The sequence below is a fragment of the Xenopus laevis genome, chromosome 2L, assembly GCF_017654675.1.
Source record: "Xenopus laevis strain J_2021 chromosome 2L, Xenopus_laevis_v10.1, whole genome shotgun sequence".
NCBI lineage: Eukaryota > Metazoa > Chordata > Amphibia > Anura > Pipidae > Xenopus > Xenopus laevis.
Genome location: NC_054373.1, coordinates 55163139 through 55181310, shown reverse-complemented (window position 1 = coordinate 55181310; position 18172 = coordinate 55163139). Strand labels below are relative to the sequence as shown.

The 18172-nt window shown below is 36.9% G+C and overlaps 2 protein-coding genes across 3 annotated transcripts in view; both read left to right on the top strand.

Moving 5' to 3' along the window:
* The window catches only part of nr1h5.L (nuclear receptor subfamily 1, group H, member 5 L homeolog), a 44002-nt gene extending 40303 nt beyond the window's left edge, over positions 1 to 3699 (top strand). Inside the window, 3 exon segments of the mRNA NM_001090085.2 lie at positions 244 to 360; positions 862 to 975; positions 3329 to 3699. Coding sequence (NP_001083554.1) covers positions 244 to 360; positions 862 to 975; positions 3329 to 3567 — 470 coding nt within the window. The 3' untranslated portion in view covers positions 3568 to 3699.
* Positions 3700 to 6299: 2600 nt separating this feature from the next.
* LOC108707469 (synaptonemal complex protein 1-like) overlaps positions 6300 to 18172 on the top strand; it is a 48784-nt gene continuing 36911 nt past the window's right edge. The window contains exons 1-7 of one of the 2 annotated variants that reach the window (XM_041581889.1): positions 6300 to 6496; positions 10842 to 10966; positions 11971 to 12031; positions 12120 to 12157; positions 13078 to 13242; positions 13760 to 13827; positions 15129 to 15202. In XM_041581889.1, coding sequence (XP_041437823.1) covers positions 10859 to 10966; positions 11971 to 12031; positions 12120 to 12157; positions 13078 to 13242; positions 13760 to 13827; positions 15129 to 15202 — 514 coding nt within the window. In that variant the 5' untranslated portion in view covers positions 6300 to 6496; positions 10842 to 10858. Of the gene's footprint in view, positions 6497 to 7071; positions 7204 to 10841; positions 10967 to 11970; positions 12032 to 12119; positions 12158 to 13077; positions 13243 to 13759; positions 13828 to 15128; positions 15203 to 18172 lie in introns of those variants that run through there. The other variant, XM_041581890.1, reaches the window with a different exon arrangement.

Sequence of the window (18172 nt, the reverse complement as noted above, 5' to 3'; positions counted from 1 at the left end):
ATTTTCAGTCTATAGGAGATGCATGTTATCCATTTAGCTGGCATAAAAATGTATTTCAATAGCTTACATCACTGAATGGAAAACAGACTCATCTCCTGTGAATACAAGCTGCACAAACAATACCTGCAAGGTGTGCCAGCCAGGCATTTTTAGTGTTCATTAGAAATTGACATTATAGAAACTATTATATAGATAAACATCCTAATCAAAATCTAAAACAACATCCTTTTTACCATTTTGCAGGACTTGCAAGATACCAAAGCCACTCTGTTGACTTTTCTCAGATTCAAGAGTTTGACAGATGCCCTCTGTACTCACTGGAAGCAAATTCACATCAGGTGGTCTCAACCTCAACTACAGGTTTGCCATAGCATATATACAGTATGTAACAGGTAGATGGAGATGGGGTACCCCAAAACCACTATTAACTCTGTTGATATATATTGGACCTGACCCAAAGGGACTTAACTGTCGACAACTCCTAGTAGGGCACTTAGTACATATGACTCCTCTCTTTTGAGTGGGCCCTTGCTTACTTATTGGAGGAAGGGTAGACTCAGAGACCCTCTCTATCACTCCAACTACCTTTAAATATCCTATCCACAGGACAGCCTTTCTGTGGAAGGTGAGCTCCAATAACCACAGTGGATTTGTGGAATGGAGCTGGCTACTAAAGTCTCTAAACAGAGAACAGATTCTCTGTTTATTAACTCCATTCCTGGAGCATATCTGGATCGCTGGGGAGTCACAGAAGGCTAAAACCACCTTTTCCAGATTTTCTTGGCCACTCTATCACAGTACCTAACTACAAGTTTTACCATAAAATTTTAACATTTTATTTCATTTTTTCATTTGTTATAGATTTAACAGAAGAGTTTATTACGCCACTTTTCAACTTTTTCAGAAGCATGGGTTCCCTTAATGTGACTGAAGCAGAGTATGCATTACTTTCAGCAGTAACAGTTTTATTTTCAGGTATAATTAATTATCCTTTCCTTGTAAAAGTCTGAATAAACTAGTGCATATAAGTACCTGCTGCATCCATGTGTCAAAAGTACCATTATTTATCAGTAGGCAACAATTGTATTTGTATCTAAAACAGTGTAAGAACTGCATATTTCCATCCGTTGTGCTATATACTAGAGGGTAAACTCCAAAGGAAACAGTCTTGATAGGACTGATTTATTCATAAACTTATCACCAGTAGGGATGAAGTCTACAAGATGAAATTTTATTTTGTTCCTTACTCTACTTTGCACTTGACTTAGAACTGAATGATGTATAACTATAAACATATATTGTAACAATATACATAATAATTATACATTAAATAGCAGTTGGACTATTTTTCTAAGCCTCCCTAAATTTTCTTTGGTCTACGTCTGTGGAAATAGGCATATAAGAAAAACCTCCTTGAATCCTATTAAGTAAACACCCTAAACATCAAAGACTTTTAGGGGACAGATGGTGAAGTGATGGATGGAATCCACAGCACAGCATATAGCTGATACTAAATACAAATGTTTTTTCCCCAACTAATAGAGTACAATTCTGTAATGAATCTGACCTTGATTCAAATATACATTCATTTTCATGTCAGGAAATAACCCACAAACCTAAGACCTATGACAAATTATGCATTTTCACAAATCACTATTGTCACTACTGTTACTGACCATAGCAACTTGAATACAGTTTACATTTCAGGTTGGAGAGAAGCAGAACAAAAAGATAAATGAAAACTAAATCTTTAAACTACGCCTTCAGTGTCTCTGGCGTAACTATAGAGGAGCAAGAGGGGGGTTGTGGGTGCACTCCTAAGGCCATATAAAAAAATATATAAATACAATAATCCCCTGTCTAAAAAAAGAAAAACAGGGTTTTTTGTTACAAAGTTATGATCATAAAATTGGTAAGCCGCCATACCACGTCAAGGTAAACCCCATACGGCGGTCCCTAACCTGTTTACCTGCGATCAAAATTTAAAACCTTGGTTTCAATCTGGACTAGATCCTCCCCCGCCACCTGCATATGCGGCTTTTTTAAATGGGCGTTGGTCTGGGCAGTCTCCCCTTCAAAAGCCACATATGCAGGTGGCGGGGGAGGATCTAGTCCAGATTGAAACCAAGGTTTTAAATTTTGATCGCAGGTAAACAGGTTAGGGACCGCCGTATGGGGTTTACCTTGACGTGGTATGGCGGCTTACCAATTTTATGATCATAACTTTGTAACAAAAAACCCTGTTTTTCTTTTTTTAGACAGGGGATTATTGTATTTATATATTTTTTTATATGGCCTTAGGAGTGCACCCACAACCCCCCTCTTGTACCTGAAATGTAGCCGGAAGCTGTGGCTGAGCTTCATGTGGTTAGTGCACCCTCATACCCACCCCTTTAAATTAACGGTGGCCCTATGCCCTTGTTGTTTTTTATTAATCCTTGGTTTGGGCAGTTTCTCTCCCTTAAAAGCCACAAATGCTAGCGGCTGGGGAGGCTTTGGCCTTTTTATTACCAACGCCTGTGAGACACCCATTATATTTGCTGCACTTATCACTAGGTAACACTTGCACAGACCCACACACATTACACCTATTACACTCCACATTTAGCTTTTCTTTTTTCATCTCCTTCTAAATCTATACTCACACCTGTACTTATACTCACACACATACACACACAAGTGTGCACTTATATATACAACTTTACTTTTCCTTCATTATAGTCTCTTCCCAATCACATTTTTTTTTTTTTTTAAATGGGCGTTGGTCTGGGCAGTCTCCCCTTCAAAAGCCGCATATGCAGGTGGCGGGGGAGGATCTAGTCCAGATTGAAACCAAGGTTTTAAATTTTGATCGCAGGTAAACAGGTTAGGGACAGCGTATGGGGTTTACCTTGACGTGGTATGGCGGCTTACCAATTTTATGATCATAACTTTGTAACAAAAAACCCTGTTTTTCTTTTTTTTGACAGGGGATTATTGTATTTATATATTTTTTTATATGGCCTTAGGAGTGCACCCACAACCCCCCTCTTGTACCCGTAACTATAGAGGAGGCAGACCCCACCCTTGCAGGGAAGCCCAGACTGCAGGCTCTGCTTTCTCTTCTACCTGTGGGCAGGGATCAGGGGAAACAGGCAGAGAGTGGGTGGATGCGGCAGGATGCGGCAGGATGGAATAGCTGTGTGCCTGTCCCCTTTCAATGATTTTTTGCAGGGGGGGCTAGCACCGACTAGTTACACCACTGGTTATATTGAAAGTTCTTTTTAAGCTTTAATATTTCTGTTAATTTTCTCAGTAAATTTTCTTTTACTCAATTCTCCAATTCCAGATCGTCCACTTTTACAAAACAAGCCACCTGTAGAGAAGTTGCAGGAACCACTTTTAGGAATTTTACACAAGTACTCAAAACTCTATCATCCAGAGGACCCTCAGCATTTTGCTCGACTGATTGGACGTCTAACAGAGCTGAGAACCCTTAATCACAACCATTCAGAAGTACTTATATCATGGAAAGCAAGAGACACAAAGCTTACCCCCTTGCTGTATGGGTTCTGGAATCTACAATGAATTTAGAACATCTAATTGTAAAGTTGATCTCAATATGTTAGAGCCAGCATAAAATATGGGACATTTGTGGCTCTACAGATGGAAAAGTCTTAATTATATTCATGTTTATACAAATAAAGTAACTATACCTTTTATATATTGTAAGATTTTTTTGTACTTTCAAAAACCTAAACTTAAAGTAAATCAGTAGCAAACCAATACAATAAAACAAGCAAATATTCTTTAGGCTGAACCTTACAACTGATATTTTACTGAACTCTTGTCAGGTAGAGAAATAAAATACAATAAAATGATGATCATTTATTTATTTGTGGAATAGACTGATAATAGACGAAATATGACACATCGGAGGTTTCTTAGATAGTCTGGCAACACAATCATGCAGCAACTTTTCTTGTGTTAACAGATTTTATGGAAATATGTAACAAATTACAAATTTCAGGAAATGGTCAGAGAAGCTACTTGACTGATGAGTAATGAGAACATTAAAGGTCCTGCATAAAGGAAAATTGACAAGTGTGAATGTACTTATACCACTAAAACTGAACGTTACCTCTTTTGCCAGACTTGCCTTCGCCAGCTCAGACCAGACGAAGTGCACTGGAGTGCATAGATCTTCCTCATTCTTCTGCTACGTACATCATATTTTTAAGTGGAAAAAAAAGCTGGCGTCTTTTCCTTTTTTCAGAGTGATAGCCTGCAAAAATTCCTGAAAATGTTTTTTGGGTAACCGGTTCCCCCATACATTTTCTAACATATGGCACATACACTATACACTGGGCTCATGTGTAGGGCATTATAACAACTCTATTTTCTTTATTAAGGTTCCCTAGACTTGTGTAATGTAACATATACGTCCATTCAACTTTCCCGTCGTATACAAATTAGCCTGAGCGAAGACCTCTAACAAAGTTGTGCTAGGCAGAATTGAACGCTACCGCATCTTCACTTTGATTTGCTTCGCCAGCCTTCAGCTCCCTGGACGCAACTTCGCATTTTAGTAAAGTAGCGTTGTCCAAGCGAATTTTCACCTGACGAGGTACTGCAATGGCTGTGAAGCCGTCACTGGTAAATTTTGGCCGCTTATTAAATTTACCCCTTGGCTGGTGGGGCGCTGACTACTGCTTTACTGGTTCAGTGATACACTTGGGCGTATATTTATCAAAAAGTGAAGTTAGAGATCGCCACAGTCCTCTAGAAGGAAATTCCGCCACTCTCCATTCATTTCTATGGGATTTTTAAAAGAGTATTTATCAATGGGTGAAAGTGAAAGTTCATCCTTTGATAAATACGCCTTTCAAAATCCCATAGAAATGAATGGAGAGTGGCGGAATTTCTCAGAACCAGTAGCACAGAGAATAGTAAAGGACAAATATACACTGCTTTCAATAGGAATTATATCTACAAAAAAAGTTTAAAATCATTACAACTTCTAAATACAGATATGGAACCTGTTATTCAGAATGCTTGGGACCTGTGGTTTTTCAGATAAGGGATCTTTCTGTAAGTCCGCTTCAAACCATTTAAATATCACATAAACCTAATAGGATTGCTTTGCCTCCAACAAGGATTAATTATATCTTAGTTTGGACCAAGTACAAGGTACAGGTAGGGGACCTGTTATCCAGAATGCTAGAGACCTGTGGTTTTCCAGATAACGGATCTTTCCGTACTTTGGATCATAACGTAAGTCTACTAGAAAATTATGTAAACATTAAATAAACCCAATAGACTGGTTCTACTTCCAATAAGGATTAAGTACTGTATTTCTTAGTTGGGATCAAGTACAAGCTATTGTTTTATTACACAGAAAAAGAAATTTTTTTTAAAAAATTTGGATTATTTGGATAAAATGGAGTCCATGGGAGATGGCCTTTCCGTAATTTGGAGCTTTCTGGATAACGGGTTTCAAGATAACGGATCCTATACCTGTACTGTTTTATTATTACAGAGAAAATTTTTATTTTTTTAAAAATGTTTTCATTATTTGCTTAAAATGGAATCTGTGGGAGATGGCCTTCCCGTAATTTGGAGATTTCTGGATAACGGGTTTCCAGATTACAGATCCCATATTTGTAATGTATATGTTTCTTAGAAAAAGAATTGCTAAAAAAAATAGGGATGCCCCGAATCCGCTATTTTGGATTTGGTTGATCCCCCGAATCCTTTGCGAAAGATTCAGCCTAATACCGAACCTAATCCGAATCCTAATTTGCATACCGAATTCAGATTTGGTTCGGTCGGGCAGAAGGATTCGGCCAAATCCGAATCCTGCTGAAAAATGTTGAATCCTGGCCGAATCCCAAACCGAATCCTGGATACAGTGCATCCCTAAAAAAGAACGCCACCCAAACACAATGTACACTTTTTGAAAAGTAAACATAAATTCAAACAACTTCGCAATTTACATCAATAAAAAAATATGCAGCCTTTCCATGATTTTTAATGTTGTTTTTAAAATGATTTTTATTAAGGTTTGGAACAGTTACCTCAGACTGGCCCCCTGTTCTCCTATTGACCTGGCAAGCTGTGGGTTATGGCTAGGGTTGCCACCTGGCCGGTATTTTACTGGCCTAGTCGCTAAAAATGATGGTTGATCCCAATGTTTTTAATAGGGAAAAAAGATGAATATATAGGAAGGCCGATATTTTTTTTCCAGAAAAGGTGGCAACCCTAGTTCTGGCAAATGTCAGAGGGGCTGCTGTAAGATGCCATAGACAGTCATGATTAATTGGGCTCTCGTTTGGGCCTCTTTGTACTTGAAATCCCAGGGCCTATATTGAATCTCAGTCCTTACTACTTTTAGACTTAAAAAAAGGTAACAGTAGTTGACAGTGCCTTCAGCCTGCATCCTCCAAATCCCACAATCCCTTGCACACGTGATGTCACCAGAAGTCAGACGCAGTTAGTAAAAGCACAGCTGTTACAGGTAAAGGACTTGTTACCCCCACCCTCTCTGCTTCCTCTACATTGAGAAATCACTTAATTCCTACCACCCTGTTCTCTATGAAGTAACCCCCCGTACATTAAAAGAAAAAAAGAGAAGCAAATAAAAAGAGAGAATTTGGGAAAATGGAGACGATCTTTATGGCAGAAATAAAAGGGGATATAAAATGGTGTAAGAATTACATTAGATTACAGGCTAAATAGAAAAAAATAAGCAAGGTGGAGAGAACAAGCATATTAGGGCCATAGCACACAGGGAGGTTTGTTTGCCACAATAAATCTGCATGACAACAGGCCTGCAATAATGTCAATCACTGGTGGGAAAACATACACGTCAATTTGTTTTTGGCAGGAAGTTTCCTCACAAGGTTTCTGTCACAAAACACATGCCATTAACAGTGCCACTCAGCATGGTGGGGCCAAGCACCATATTAATTGTACTTATTGTGAATACTGAGCAGTTTTGTAGAGAGTTAAATCAGTGTTTTTGCCAAGGGATAATAACAATAAGGAATGCAACATAACAGTGCAATGCATTGTGGGTTATGTAGTTGCTGCATGCTGTCTGTAAGCTGTGGAGAAATTGTAACAATATGTAACATCTGTGTCTTAGTCCCTCCTCCCCTGTCAGGATTTGAAATGATGCAGAAAGAGAACTGTTTTGCAGCAGGATTTTAGCATATGAAAATGGTATTGATTCATACTTTCTGAAGGAATATATTACAGTGATAATGTAGATGTAGATGGGAGCCAAACTATTGGTCGGGTAAAATAATTTTGGAAAAACCAGATGTGTAGTAATTAACCGGCCTGTTAGTTCAGTGAATAACTACATCGATTAAGAAAAAGAAAGCTCTTTATGAGCACACCTCTATTTCACTTGAGATTTGGTTTTTCACAAAAATAAAAAAAAGGTGTCCTTAAAGGAAAACTAAACCCCAAAAATGAATACTCAAGCAACAGATAGTTTATATCAAATTAAGCGGCATATTAAAGAATCTTATCAAACTGGAATATATATAGTAAATATCCCCCTTTTACATCTCTTGCCTTGAACCACCATTTCGTGATGGTCTCTGTGCTGCCTCAGAGATCACCTGACCAGGGTAGAGAAGGGCCTCTTCCTTATAATGGATGATTGGCAGTGGAGGCTGTCAGGGTAGGAAGGGATTTATACAGGGCCGGATTTTCACAGAGGGCACTCCTAGGCCCCCTGTCGTTCGTCACCCTTGTCCCCTCCCATTTATTCGCTCAAATATTTATCATTGCGAACGGAGCAATGAGGATTAGCGCACATGAGATTTAAAAAACTATCATATATCCTTCTCATCCTGAGAAAATTCTGCCACCCTAGGCCCGGGCTTTGGTGGCCTCTCCACAAATCTGGGCCTGGATTTATAGGATTTTACAAATTTACTGGCAGGTTCATTGCTGGTAAATTTGTAATTTGTCACTAGCTGACGATTTGCCAGGACCACAATAAGGCCCTTTACGTGCTGCCCTTTTTCAGGTGCTCGCACAACTGCTGTAATTGTGCTCTGCACTTTGTGATTTTTTATGCAGTGCGAGGTACAGAGGGCAGCCATTCCCCTGGGAAGAAGTGATCTGTGTATGAGCACTATAGTGTGATTTCTTGGGTGCCTTGGTGCTTTTGCACTTCTTCCTGGGGGAATAGTAAATGCCAGCCTAGGTTGATTTGTGCTTGACACATGGTGATTTTCACCTGTTTTTGCACTGTACCCCCATAATAAATGATCAACTCTTTTAAAAAAAAATGGGTCCCACAAATTTTAAAACTAAAAGACCAGTTTTTTTGCAGTTAATACCAAAAATGTAGTTCTGCAGTGGCTACAGCTCATGAATATGCTTATCCCTGTACTCAACAGCATTTCACACATAGCTGGAGTAATGGTGCTTACAGAATTGTGTTTTTAGGTGGCAGATCTCTGGAGTTGATGGAGTGCTCATTTTTCAGTGATCTTACTGACATAGCTGGGGTTAAAGGGGTTTTTTCACCTTCCAAACACTTTTTCAGTTCAGTTGTTTTCAAATTGTTCTCCAGAAATAAAGACTGTTTTCAATTGCTTTGCATTTTGTCTTTTTTTATTGTTTTTTCAAAATTTAAGTTTAAAGTTGTTCCTGTCTCCGGTGTTTGGCAGCTCAGTAATTCAGATTCTGATTACTGTTACAAATTTACAACATTTAGTTGATACCTTTTTCACAGCATCTCTGGAATATTAGCAACTATTGTATCAATTATAACAGCTGCCTGTAATGAAACTCGGGGATTCTACTCAGTAGGGACAAAGATATGAAATGTATCAACTAAATGTATCAATTTTAAACAGTTTAGAGGTTCGGCACCTCCCCAGAGCTGCTTTAGAAAGGTGAAAAATTTGATTTACACTTCAATATCAGAAGAATAGTCACTCATAGAAAATAGAAAGAAATTGGAAAAAGACTTTATTAATGGTGAACTATCTGAAACCAACTGAACTGAATAAAGTGTTGGAAGGTGAACAACCCCTTTAATGAAGTGATCATTAGCCATTTTACAGTAATTATACTGGCACAGCTGGCATATACTGATAATCCATTTTCTATAGCAATTATATTATACTGGTAATTCTAGGGTTAATATGCCCATTATCTTTTTATTTAGGGATTGTACTGGTATGTCTAAGGTTAATATGCTCATTATCCAGTTTATGTAATAATTATACTGTCACACCTGGGCTATATTTTGGTATGTTATGTGGAGCTTTGGTAAGCTGTACGGGGAAGGGATCTCCTTCATCTTGTTTCTTTGACACTAAGCTCCTAAAAACTTAAATTTAACTTTATATGTATTATTTGTGTTTCTATTTTTTATTGTAATGATTAATTTATTGTACTGCTGTATAGTGCTGCGTACATAAGTAGTGCTATGTAAATAAAAATATACATACATACACATGGGTGTGGTATTTAGGGGCATGGCCACAAAGTGGGCATGGCAAAACATCTCTCTGAGCTTCTTATGTCGATCTTTTTGTCCTACTTTCTATTACTCAAATGTTGTGGCCCGGTAATGTATCCTGTTGTGGAACAACCTTGGATAAATTAGATTTGAAATACTCGAAATATAGAAGTGTAGTTTTCCATTAAATCCACATTTAATGTAAATTAGTTAGTGGCATTTTGCAATTGGGCTTCATTGATTATACAGTATTTTTAATTTGTTAGCTTTTTTTAGCAGCTATGCAAACTTTAAATTTGCCTTAGCAGCCAGGCAGTTGTTTGAATGAAAGACTGGAAGCTCAAAAGGGGAGGGCCTGCATAAAAAAGTAATTAAAGTAATTAAAAATAGTAGGAGGTAGGCAAATAATTAAAAAAAAACCTCCACAAAATAAACAATGAAAACTGAATGTTGCTAAGAATGAGCAATTCTTTAACATACTGAGATTGGTTGCCTACAATAAATCTCCTCTTCTGCATGTGATTAATCTCCTCCAAATGCTTCCCCAAAGGTAATAATGTGGTAATGTGCTTTGTTTTTTCGATTGTTCGTTAACATGGACATTAAATATGTGAACCCACGAACAAAGGCTGGCACAAACCGAATGAAGGTCCATTTGTTTATTTTCTTAATAATTCAGCCACTATATCCAGGGGCGATCCTGGCCCCTCTGCCGCCTGAGGCAGCAGCAGTTGATGCTGCCCCCCCTCCCCCGGAAATTTGCTCTTAAAGTACCAAGAGCAGCATTTTTGCCACCCCTGGTACCTAGTGGGGCGTTGCCGCCTGATGCGACAGCCTCAACTCGCCTCATTGGCGAAGCACCCCTGACTATATCGCCCCTCTGGGGCTTGGGATCAGTCTTTCTATACCCATAACTGAAAAACAAGCAAGTGACTTATTAGAATAATAAGACAAATGTTTTGCAATTGCTGTAGTGCATCTTCCATTAGTAATATTATTCAAGTGTTCTTGTAATACATATTATAAATATGCGGACTAAGTAACTGTAAGAACATTTCTTTTTCATTGGAAGTTACACTGTTACATATACTGTGATATGCAACTTGCAAATGAGTTATAAGTCTTGCACAGGGCAATTTAATAGCAAAACAATGCCCAGAATATAGACTATATTAATCCAAAAGGTTTAATGACATTGCATGACAAATTTACCTTATTATACTAACTATAAAAATTAGTTATATTTAATATCCCTGTGTTTATTTCCTTAATGGACCACATAATACAATTTAAAAAATGTCCAGCCAGGATACTTGGATATCTGCTTCCAGAGCAGGAGACGGTCATTTAATGTAGCTATTATTTTTAGTTTACAGGCATAAGAAAATGGAAAAGGAGAAACCATTTACTTTGTTCTCAGTATCAAGACTTAATAACAGTCAGGTATCTGCAGTTAAACCACAGTCAATTGCTGAACATTGTTCATTTTTTCAGGTAATAATTTTGATTTATGTTTTATTTATATCATCTTTTGGTTATTACCTTTCTTGAAATGATCACATATACACAGTTCCTCTTCCAACAAAACCAAATCAACAAAACCAAATCAGTTAACATACAGAAATTACATTGAAACATTAGTCTTTTAAATAGTAATATCTCAGTGGCCAGTGCCAGGCCAAGCTGGATGTGCACCCGACCCGAGGCATGCATCCTGTGAGCCCAGGATAGTTACATAGTAAATCTAGGTTGAAAATATTAATCTGTCCATGAAATTCAAACTTTCAGTGTATCCCTCAAATTACTGATTAGCAACTGCAAAATCTTGCCTACTTTTTCTCTCCCTACAAAAAAACACATAGAGGCCCATTTATCCGAATTGATCTCAATATTTTCTGAAAAAAACTCCTACCAAATCCACACAGGTTTTTCCTCCTTATTTATTAATACACTTTTTAGAAATTTTTTTGAGGGAAAAATACAGAAAAAATTGTGAAAATTTTACACCTGAAAACTCTGATTATTTCAGATTTTTGCCTGAAAATCACAAAATCTTCGGATTATAGCATGAAACCCAGCACACATCAAAATATCTGTCGGACTTTTCCCATTGACTTATATGCAACCTTGGCAGGTTTTCGGATTCAGACTTTTTCTATCCTCGGGGTATAATAAATCCCAAACAAATGTTCTTATAATGCCAAATGCCAGACATAATACAAACCCAACCTCATTCTGAAATTGTGTTCATCAAGATGCATGCCCACAATTGCACTTGGTTGGATTTTGGCAAAACAACGTCACATGGCGCATTGTGTTTACTGTAAAAACAGCACAAATAATAAATATAAGATGAATTTCTTTAAGGGATTCTAATACAAGCCATATCTAGTAATCTATTACATTCTTTAAATCCAAAGTTAAAGAAATCTTTATTAATCTAACCTATAAAATTTTAACTGTAATCAAATGTATTCCTTTCCTTTTTGAATCTTCAGAGTTGCAAGTCGCCAGTGGAAACTGGAAGTTTAGGCAGTGCCATAAAAAACAAAAATGCAGGTTAGATTCAATGCATATTTCAAATTGTGTGTTTTATATTATGCATTCCTGGTACCAGATTTTATATTTTCATTTTTATTCTTTTTAGATTTATTCCAAAATCTAACACCTATATTTCAAAAAGAGGTAAGGTTATATTACAAATTTATAAATACATAAAAAATTTAAGTCGGCAAAACACTTCTAATCCAGTGAAGCACTTTCTGAATGGATGGGCTACAGGTGCTTTCATCTAAAGTCTGTGGCCCATGAAGCCTTTGTTCTATATAAAGGCATGTGTATTAAATCTTATATTCTACATTCTGTATCACATTTAGGAGTAGATTAATAATTATTACAAGGGGGTTGGGTGATTTGTAAGAAGTTTTTTTCCAAAAATAAAACTCTTGCCACACACAACCTGGCTAGCAAGAGGATCAGATAAACTTTTGCCTCTCTCGGAAACAGACTCTGCAAGGAGGGAGCCGAAACGGGATTCATTAGATGGCTGTGGATGGGGGATTTTGTCGGGGGAGTTTAGTTCTCCTTTAAGGAACATGGATAGGGTAACATACTGCTCCCCCGAATGTTTAAAACTTTTTTCCCCTGGCTGGTGAAAAATTCGGAACTAACTGCCACACCACCATGTTAATAGTATTTCCTATGGCTCTTTTTTGCATAGCCAGACTTCCACATACCCAGTGTAGTAAATCTGAAAATTTTAGTACAGTGTAGAAAGTTACCAAAACAAGCAGGAAAAGTTACCAACTTCAAGGCTAAATGACGCTCCACTTTTCTCTGTCTGAGTTTGTATGCAGGCAGAGAAAATCAGATTCTCCCCCATCCATTCTGTGTAGCTAGATTGACAGGCACAGTGTCGGCCTGTGTGCAGCTACACTGAGTGGATTTTGGCTACAAAAGGATGCATTTGTGTCCATTTAGGCTAATACCCTGGGGGCACCCTCAGTGCATAATCCTTTAAGAATTTATCATGGTAAAAAACATTGAATTAGGATAACTTCAGAATCGTAAAATATGTTAATCACTTGACAAATATAATTATTTAGACCGCAGAATCAGCCAGTCATCTTTATTCTAAACTGTACAAAGAAGCAGAAAAAATAAAAAAATGGAAAGTCTCAACTGATTTGGAAATATATTTTAAAGAGAAACAGTTATTAGAGTACAGAAAAACAACTGAAGCTCAACGCAAAGCCATCCAAGAATTACAGGTAAGTATTGTTTCATAAGTCTGCATGGCATATGTAAGTAATGAATTTGGCATGTATAGACCCTGAAATGTTTCTGCAACCAAAGCATCCAGCTTAAGTTTTTTGAGCCATAAAAGCACGAAAAAAAATGACAAAAAACATATATTTTTGGAAAATACACATTCTGATGAATGCAAAATACAGTAGGTATTCTTTCTATTCCAGACTAGTCTTTCTACTCCAAACTACCAAACTGCAAAGTTTTACTAAAGATAGCTATTTTTAATGGCATTTATGTAAATGGCCTCAAAGCTTGCAAATTACAGGATCTTATTGTATACTAAGATGAAACATTCTAATTGTGAATTTGAGGGGGTCTTCCAAACAGTTTAATGCCATTGTGCATAGGATGTATGAACATTTTCATGGCTGGCACTTTGCTTAAAAACTATGCAAGTACTTTAGGTAAAGTTCTTGAATATCATACGGACATAGTTAGCAAAGCATTTCCTGACATGTCTACTTTTATGTATTATAGCTGGAAAATGAAAAACTGAGCTTGAAATTAGAAGATGACTATAATGAAAATCAAGGACTATTAAATCAGTAAGTAGTGCATATAAAGATATACAATAGACAATAAAAAGTAGCAATAACAATACATTTCTAGCCTTATAGAGCATTTGTTTTTTATATGGGGTAAGTGACCCCATTTGACAGCTAGAAGAAGAAGAAGACAAATAAATTAAAAACCATAAAGAAGAAAAAAATGATGGTCAATTTAATTAGAATTAGCCATTCTATAACATGCCAAAAGTTAACTTAAAGATGAACCAACCCTTAAGTAGCACATAATTTCTATAATATGAAGTAGCCGTACACAAGAACAGTTTCTAAAATTTAGGGAAAATGTAGAATTAAAACTAGTGTAGTAATGATATGCGGGCCAACAAAAAGTCAACCCATGCTGTTACTAATCCTCCTTGTTATGTTATATAAAATATTTAAAATATTTGCTTCTTTACTTTTTTTTAATGGTGTAAGCAAGCCTTTAGACTATTTTCTTCATATTCAATTTGTCCTTTGGAGGGGATGGATGATACTAGTAAACTTTTGCACTGATTCTGAACTAAGGTTTACTACATATATATTTGATTTCATATTATCTTTTTATTGTGAAGAAATAGAATGAAAGCTTATGTTTACCTTTCCTAAGAATGATCTCACTCTGTCGAGACTTAAAGCCCCATATGTAATATAAGGCACCAACCCCATATGAAATAAAAGGCACAACATTTGACCAGTGATTGTGCCATATGAATTGTGTTCCTGATCTCTTTTAACACTACAAATGCAAACAAGTAGAAACAAGTCATGAACAGCAACACAAAACTGGAAATATAAATAAAACTGCTAAAAATTAAACTACCTTGAGCTAAGATCAATAATGTGAAAAATAAATCACGATCAGTAGTCATAATTTAAAAAAACAGGTATACAAGCAGAAACAAGTAGAAACAATCAACAGCAAAGCTGACGTGGAAATGCAATAAAATTACTGAACATTCAAAATCACTGAAATCAGTAAGATATAATTAAATAGGTGATAATGCCATGTGACTTGTTTTCAAAATATCTACATGTAGAATGTAAGCTCTTTTTGGGCAGGGCCCTCTATACCTCTTGTATTGGTTCTTGGTTGTTTTTGTATGTGATTATTTTATGTATACAACTATTTATTGTACTGTACTGCTGAGATTTGTTTGTGCTTTATACAGGTATATACACGTGTTAATAATAATCAACAGCGCTGCACAATATGTTGGCGTTCTAAAAATACATGTTATTAATAATAGTCCACGTGCGAAATGACAGATTTTTTCCAATTCTTATCTTTCTCTTTTTAGGAGCAAAGCTACAAGGCATGTTTGTGATCTACTTAGAGATACCTGTACTCAAGCTGTAGAAAAAGCAAACTTGTGTAAATATAATATTCTAAATATTCACTGTTTAAATTAAAGTGCGAAAGTGATTGCATAAATTATATTTTCTGCATTACAGTGAGCATATGTTCTGATTTTAGTTCAAAAGGAATATCCTGTAGAGAATAACAGTATAACCTAAAGGGGATGTAAATTCAAAAATAAAAGTTCATTTCAGGCTCTCTACTGAAGAAGAACCCTAACTTTATTAAATTTGTTAAAATTTTATTAAAAACACGATCATTTGCGACCCAAATACCCTCTACACACAGTTACTACTGCTCATTTAAATCAGCTAGCAGCTGCAGCTAGCACTACATCGAATGGATCACATACCTCCCAGCATTTTAAAAATAAAGGGACAAAAAGATTTTTGACCATGCCCATTTTATGGCCACACTCTTAAAGTGATACTGACACTAAAAAATGAATTTTAGCATATGAATGTACATTAAATGATACCTATAGGTCATGGTGATCATTTTTTGCTGAGATGTTTGTTTTTGTATATAATTGTTAGTTGAAGTTCCTAAGCCTGACTCTCTGACACTCTGACTTTGCCAACCTGACTGTCCCATCTCAGCCTGTTAGTTACAGTTTCTAATGCTAACGGACTCCTGCTGCACAAATATAGCAGCCCCCTCATACAGGAACATGGGGCATCAGACAGGTAATGTAAAAGCATCATGCAAATGCTGTATGGCAAAGTTAGAAGTAGCTTGCAAAGCCAATATTATAATAGATGTAAAAAAAAGTTTAATTTCAGGTGTCAGTATCTCTTTAAATACCACATAGATTTTACAAAATTTGGCAGGTTATGGAAAGTTTGAACTCAATTCCTTGGGTTTTAGGGTCAGGTTTTATGTGTTGTTACAGTTTTGCTAATGAAGGTGAATTGCCCTTTAAGCTCCAGTTTCCCCAAGAGACCTGCTTATCTCAAATAATTACCCTTGCTTACCTTAAATTGTTACAAATGTATGTAAGTGCAGGTGCCGAGTATTCTGGGCTCTCTGCCAAAAGCCTCTTACATTTCAGGAACATCGTATCTTGTTTTGGCTGCTCAGTGCAGGAGATCAAAGAGAAACTCTGGAATTTCAGTAACAAACCTGGAACTACGGTCTGAGTTGTCAAAATCTGGACTGTCCAGTGGAAAACTGGACAGCTGGTTGGTATGGGTTCAGCACTACAGGAGGCACGCATGAAGAGTGCTGGGTTTTATTTATGTTTTTTATTTCAATAAGGCTAACAGCCCTACACACAGTTTTCCAGCTGTCAGCTGATTGTTTCTATGTAGTGCAACCAGCGGCCATCTAAATATTTTTGCATTCAGTAGCAAATTGAGGTGTAGGGGGGAATTGTACTGCAAAATGGTACCTATTTTGTAATGATATTAAAGAAAGATTTTTTTGAGTGTAGAAGATTTTTTGACTTTACATAACCTGTAAGCTATGCACATATGGTACTAAGCTCCTCTAAGGCTGTTTCACACTAGGCTGTTTCACACTAGGCTGTTTATTGGCCCGTGAATGTATAGTAATATGTAGTAATGCAATCAATGTTCTGATCTGATTTTGGCTAAAAAACTGAAGGTATGCATTTTTGTGCAGTAATCTGCTCTATGTATGCAATCAGACGTAGTGCACACAGAGAAGATGGGTGAGAATCCACTCTTTGCCTATGTTTCTACACAGGTGAAGAAACAGCCTAATGTGATCAACTGCAGGTTAATCTACTTTTACAGAAGCTAGGGGGGTTTGTCTAGAAGAAAACAGTTTTTCCCGCCTTGACCAGAAAGCTGGCATATTGCAAGGTCATTGTGACAGCAAAGACATCCATCAGAAGCAAGAAAGTCCTAGGGAAAATATATACAAACCATTTCAAACCATTGCAGCCAATGACTACATTTTTGAGCCCAGATGATAATGTTAAATTGTGGAAAGAAAGGGATCCATTGGGATATACACCTTTTCTACAGGCCAGTCTTCCACACTCTTAGGGGCCGATTCACTAAGCTCGAGTGAAGGATTCGAATGAAAAATACTTCGAATTTCGAAGTATTTTTTGGGTACTTCAACCATCGAATGGGCTACTTCGACCTTCGACTACGACCTTCGACTTCGATTCGAACGATTCGAACGAAAAATCGTTCGACTATTCGACCATTCGATAGTCGAAGTACTTTCCCTTTAAAAAAAACTTCGACCCCCTACTTCGGCAGATAAAACCTACCGAAGTCAATGTTAGCCTATGGGGAAGGTCCCCATAGGCTTGCTAAACTTTTTTTGATTGAACGATTTTCCTTCGATCGTTGGATTAAAATCCTTTGATCGATCGAACGAACGTTTAGCGCTAAATCCTTCGACTTCGATATTCGAAGTCGAAGGATTTCAATTCGAGGGTCGAATTTCGAAGTATTTTTTACTTCGAAATTCGACCCTTAGTGAATCTGCCCCTTAAGCTTTTGTTCTTCTCTACCTTCTTTTACATATCTCTATTTCTCCTTCTTTCAGCTTCCCCCCGCCCCCTTTACACAACACCTTCCAGGTATTAAAGCACCTCAGACATAGGTTATACTTTAATATTGTCTGAGCCTTCATGGAATATAGTAGCACACTGGGAACATATCACTCATAGTGAATAGTGCAAAATGGCAGATTTAAAATAGTATTCCTTCCTTTATGTTATATAGCCCCTTCTACTACCTCCTGTTATGCTCTACACACGTCTATCTTGCTTTCACTGCAGTGCACACATACCGTCTTCTGCTGTTTACAATATTCCTTTCTTCTTTTTCTTTTATGTTTTAAGTGTTTTTTTATGTTCTTCTTCCTTTTCTTTTCTGTTTATACCTTTTCCTTCTGTTCACTCGGTCCTCTTTTTATATTTTCATTCTCCCTTTTGTCCATGTGCCGCTAACCTTACCACCATTATTACTCTTATGCTTCATATTTCTTCACCAGCTTGCTCTT